The sequence below is a fragment of the Haliotis rufescens genome, unplaced genomic scaffold, assembly GCF_023055435.1.
Source record: "Haliotis rufescens isolate VD_foot unplaced genomic scaffold, xgHalRufe1.0.p SCAF_8, whole genome shotgun sequence".
Classification (NCBI taxonomy): Eukaryota; Metazoa; Mollusca; class Gastropoda; order Lepetellida; family Haliotidae; genus Haliotis; species Haliotis rufescens.
The window spans coordinates 26,640,407-26,645,846 of record NW_025964372.1 but is presented as its reverse complement, the minus strand read 5'-3'; the positions used below and the strand labels follow the sequence as shown (position 1 = coordinate 26,645,846).

Genomic DNA, 5,440 nt, shown 5'->3' with positions numbered 1-5,440 from the left:
CTTCTGCGAAGTATCATCACTGTTTGATGCTTATGATAAAGTCGTACAGTAGCCTCTGTATCTGGCAGAGATTTCTTATGATTATGAAAATGGTTTTGGCGCTTTATTCAAAAACCAGACTCAGCAATATTCCAGCTATGGACAGTATTGAACTATCAGTGTCCGTACCAGACAAACCTGTGATTGATATTGTGAACAACAATCCACTCTGTCGACGGAAGATACGCTATCAACCGTTTGCGCAAAAAGCTGTTTCATGGCAGTGTATTTTATTGTTCAACATGACCGCCTCCGTGGTCTAGTGGTAGAGCGTCCGCCCGGAGAGCGGAAGGTCGGTGGTTCGATCCCCGGTCATGTCATACCAAAAGACGTTAAATATGGTACTGGGCGGGAGAGAGCCTAGTGGTTAAAGCGTTCGCTCGTCACGCCGAAGACCCGGGTTCGATTCCCAACATATTTCTGGTGTACTCCGCCGTGATATTGCTGGAATATTGCTAAAAGCGACGTAAAAGACTACTCACTAAATCACTCATATTCAATATATCGAATCTTCATGTAAGTCTGAAAAACAATATTGGTAAATTTAACATTTGAAACTTCTAATGCTCAACGTTCAGTTCCATATTCAGTTAAGCGCCCTCAAATCTGCACGTGACAGCCCAACACTGAAAACAGTTTTTCTAAAACTTTTTCTCCTCAGTATTCACAACCTATCTGAAGTTAGATCGAAAGGTTCAAAACACATCCCTTTATCAAACCACTCCCCAATGTCCATGTAGAGTGTTCCGTTACTTTCAACATCCCACAACCGGTTACAAATGTCACACATGGGCACCATATCGTAATGATAGGTCATATATCTTATGATCCCATTTTTAACTATGGGCCACTCCTCCCAAACGGCATGATACTGGTTCTTCTTGCGTAGAATATTGACATAGTCTTTTTCATTGTGAGCCAGCTCGTTCAACAACTGGGCAAGACGCTGAGGTGATACGAAGTCAGCTGCATTGATGAAGGTTCCTGGGGGAGCAACGGCACTGTAGTCGCCCCCACCCCTGGCCACTACGACCATATCAGAGTTGAAGTAACGGAAAAACTTTTCAGTTATGTAGTCTTTACAAAACGCATTTTCAAAGGCTAAGTAGAATTTGTAATTTTTCGAAAGATGTTCCAGACACGATTCGTCATCAGATCTTGGACATCTGTGGTCGCCACACTTGCCGAATATATCAACTTGGACATAGCGACTCAATTCCCGAACATATTCCTTTCTTTTACTCATAGTTCGGCAGTTGCTTACCATCCATACAACTGTTCCATTCTTCGAAGCCCAGATTTGTGAATAGTTTCTTATTGGTGGATGTTCTTCTCTAAGAAATGTTCCATTCTTCCTTTGGAAGATTCCGTACGGGACTTTGAAATCGGCGTCATTCCTATAGCCCATCGTCCAGTTAAATTTGGAGCTCCAGGCTTCGTTGTACAAATACGTGTTTTTATTCACCCACCGTGGAGACTCATGATTATGTAATATCCACACTTGATTCCTAAGCTTCACTGGTGGCATCTGATCTAGGAGCCGTGCAGTAAACACAAGAGCATCACTCTGGTTGTAGAAGTCTCTGTTTGTTGTAACCCGACATCTGGATTCTGGGCATCCCCGCAAGGGGTGTAATCTCGACAATATTGGATGATACCTTGTTGGGGAATACCACAGTATGACCTTCGTGTCTCTAGTCACAAGGTCAGTCGCTGGTTCAATGTCCCCTCTTCTCAGGAGCACTTCGAGACTTTTGTTTTCACCACTCTGAACATCTATGTCCGGCATACGTCGGTAAACATGTTGAAAGGTTTTGATAGGAACGTATTCACCAGTGCTTCGAGTTTTGTCGTTCAATGTGTTTTTTGCTTTTGAAGCAGGCGTGTCGATGTAGAAAGAACTGAAGGATGCTGGGTCAGACAAAGGAAGCGAGTCTTTCTTGAGGTGCAACAGTCTGTTCAAGTGGAACGAGTCTCTTTCATTCTTAAGCGTATAGTCCATTGAATCAAAGAGCTTTCGTTTTGAAACAAGGATTTTGGTTAATCTTAAAACGATGTAGACAGCGGCCATGAGACAAAACACTTTGAAAAGACTGGATTTTGTCAAAAGCCGATTCAATCTGAAATGAAAAATAAAAGACTTTGTATTCTTACAACGTTAAAACATCTTTCAATCTGTATATTTATTTAGTACATTTTAATCAATGACGGAGCATGTCCATGAAGATGCTGTTTAGAATTGATCTTCAGCAGCCCATTCTTGTCGTAAGAGGCGACTAACGAGTACGGCTGGGTAACCCGGTTTATAATAATAATAATAATAATAATTGATTTGTAAAGCGCCTAATATCCATCGACAGTTGCTCACTGGCGCTGTGACAAAGTTAAAATGTAATGTATATGTACATATGCCAACAATCTATTGAAAAGCTGAAGTGAAGAAGTGGGTTTTGAGGAGAGACTTAAACGTTTCCTTAGAAGCAGAGTTTCTCAGATTCAAAGGCAAAGAGTTCCATAACTGTGGACTGCATGTTATCGTATCCCAAATGCGTAAATCGATGCTTAGGATATCAATCACTGGATTGTCTAGTCCAGATTCGATTTTTACAGAACACCTTCATATGGCTTGATTATTTCTGAGTGTGACGTTAAACAACAAACAAACAAACAAAGACGACACAGAAAAGAACCTCTTTTGATACCCCATTGAATCATTAAATTATATCTCACAACCACTATTCACACCAAAAGACGTTGTGGGGATTCCGGGTAAGCATATTAGAATAGATACCCCGCAATCTAGGTTGATCGACAGAGGCGACTTATGGATCGGGTCGTCAGGCTCGGTGCGGCTTTGACATATTCTTGGGCATTAAACAAGAAAAAATTAGGCGGCGGCATGTGAGCAATCAAACAAGTGATTGGTAATATGAGCAACGTCTGCAGTTTGGACACGCCATCAGCCATGTTATTGTCTGACAGCAGGCGGCAAGATGACACGCACTCAGTTATGCTATTGTCTGACAGCACAGGCAAAATGACACGCCATCAGCCATGTTATTGTCTGACAGCAGGGGACAAGATGACACGCCATCAGCCATGTTATTGTCTGACAGCACAGGCAAAATGACACGCCATCAGCCAAGTTATTGTCTGACAGCAGGCGGCAAGATGACATGCCACCAGCCAAGTTATTGCCTGACAGCAGGCGGCAAGATGACACGCCATCAGCCAAGTTATTGTCTGACAGCAGGGGTCAAGATGTCACGCAATCAGCCAAGTTATTGTCTGACAGCAGGCGGCAAAATGACACGCCATCAGCCATGTTATTGTCCGACAGCAGGCGGCAAGATGACACGCCATCAGCCATGTTATTGTCTGACAGCAGGCGGCAAGATGACACGCCATCGGCCATGTTATTGTCTGACAGCAGGTGGCAAGATGACACGCCATCAGCCATGTTATTGTCTGACAGCAGGGGACAAGATGACACGCCATCAGCCATGTTATTGTCTGACAGCAGGCGGCAAGATGACACGCCATCGGCCATGTTATTGCCTGAATGCAGGCGGCAAGATAACACGCCATCAGCCATGTTTTTGTCTGACAGCAAGGGACAAGATGACACGCCATCGGCCATGTTATTGCCAGACAGCACAGGCAAAGTGACACGCAATCAGCCAAGTTATTGTCTGACAGCAGGGGTCAAGATGTCACGCAATCAGCCAAGTTATTGTCTGACAGCAGGCGGCAAAATGACACGCCATCAGCCATGTCAATGTCTGACAGCAGGCGGCAAGATGACACGCCATCAGCCAGGTTATTGCCTGACAGCACAGGCAAAATGACACGCCATCAGCCATGTTATTGTCTGACAGCAGGTGGCAAGATGACACGCCATCAGCCATGTTATTGTCTGACAGCAAGGGACAAGATGACACGCCATCAGCCATGTTTTTGTCTGACAGCAGGCGGCAAGATGACACGCCATCAGCCATGTTATTGCAGACAACAGAGGCAAAATGACACGCCATCAGCCATGTTATTGCCTGACAGTAGGGTCCAGTTTTGACGCCTCTCACGACCAGTAAAGGGCTTACTTGGGACTATTCTAATTCCGGGGATGTATGCAAAAAGAAACGTTTATGGTACAGTCAACTGAAACCATTAGACTATGATATGCCAGTCATGAAATGGCAGAAGTCTCTTACCGTGTTTTGTCCATTTCTGAAATGTTCCAAATATATTTCTGAGCGTCACTATAACACAATCTTATAACTACAGAGAACAACTGCTGAATCAAACATACGCCATGGGGTCGTTTAGTCAGATCTGTAACACATTACGCCCCTCGCCTGTAGCCTAAGTAAATTCGCCTGTAACCTGAATAAACAAGTTTATGATGTCCAGTTTTACTGTCTACTACTTGAGCATGTTTTATTGCGAATAAACCATATCCAAGATTAGCCCAGTCGACTTTATGCCAATTTTATCATGGCCAGTTGTAATTGTCGCTGTCACTCCCGAAAGTTCAAGATCACTGCTTACTTTTACAGATGGACAGCGAGCGGGAAGAAGTTCGTTTATTCAGGTTGTGGTCGATCATTATTTTCATTTATCTCCTCAGTATTCCAGCTGTATGGCCTGTTATAAATTCTGGGCAAGTCTGTCCAGTGGGTATCGATCCCCGCCATAGGTGTGCAGTGACACGCCATCATTGACACAACGAAGCCTGATAACCAGGGCTGAACAAGGTGGTTTTAAAGTAGCGGCCAACCCTTAATTTTTAAGGAAGCTTAATTTAGGATTAACCCCTAACCACACCAGAACAAAGCACAACCATATTTTTCTTTACAAGATGTCATTTATGCATTAGAAAATGATGGTTGTGGTGATTTATTTTGATGGCAGACATGTGTTGTGGTGGTAAAATGCACATTAATGTGTGAAAATTAAGTTAATCAAATAAATGGCCCTAAACAAGTCGGTTTGCATATTGGAATAGTCATTTTATCAAAACATCAGTTAGCTGACTTAGGAAACCTACAACATAATTAAATAAACAATTAGCAAAGTGTTTAAATCGGGTTATGAGCCAAAATGTGTCCAAAACATGAAATAAAATCACTCTAATTTCATTGTCAAATTATCACACAACTAAAGATGCTGTAACCATCATAATGACAATTATGTCGTTTGATATCTCAAAATCTGCCGGAATGCTTTAGGAACTTCAAAAAACTTCCACAATTAAAGTAGTAATAATATAATGTATTAAATGTTAATAATGTGATCCCACAACTAATGTTGACATAATGTATATGATTGCATCAGTGTATCGTCCCTCTACTAATGTTGACATAATGTATATGATTGCATCAGTGTATCGTCCCTCTACTAA

At 42.5% G+C, this 5,440-nt stretch overlaps 1 protein-coding gene across 1 annotated transcript; it reads right to left on the bottom strand.

Annotated features, from left to right (window-relative positions):
- Positions 1-703: 703 nt before the first annotated feature.
- Positions 704-2,041, bottom strand: LOC125376996 (glycoprotein 3-alpha-L-fucosyltransferase A-like). The gene has a single exon (XM_048389757.1). It carries the CDS (start codon positions 2,039-2,041, stop codon positions 704-706), a length of 1,338 nt encoding a protein of 445 aa, XP_048245714.1.
- Positions 2,042-5,440: the final 3,399 nt, after the last annotated feature.

Coding starts and splice junctions, on each gene's coding strand:
- LOC125376996 (XM_048389757.1), bottom strand. CDS start 2,041: ATGGACTATACGCTTAAGAATGAAAGAGACTCGTTCCACTTGAACAGA.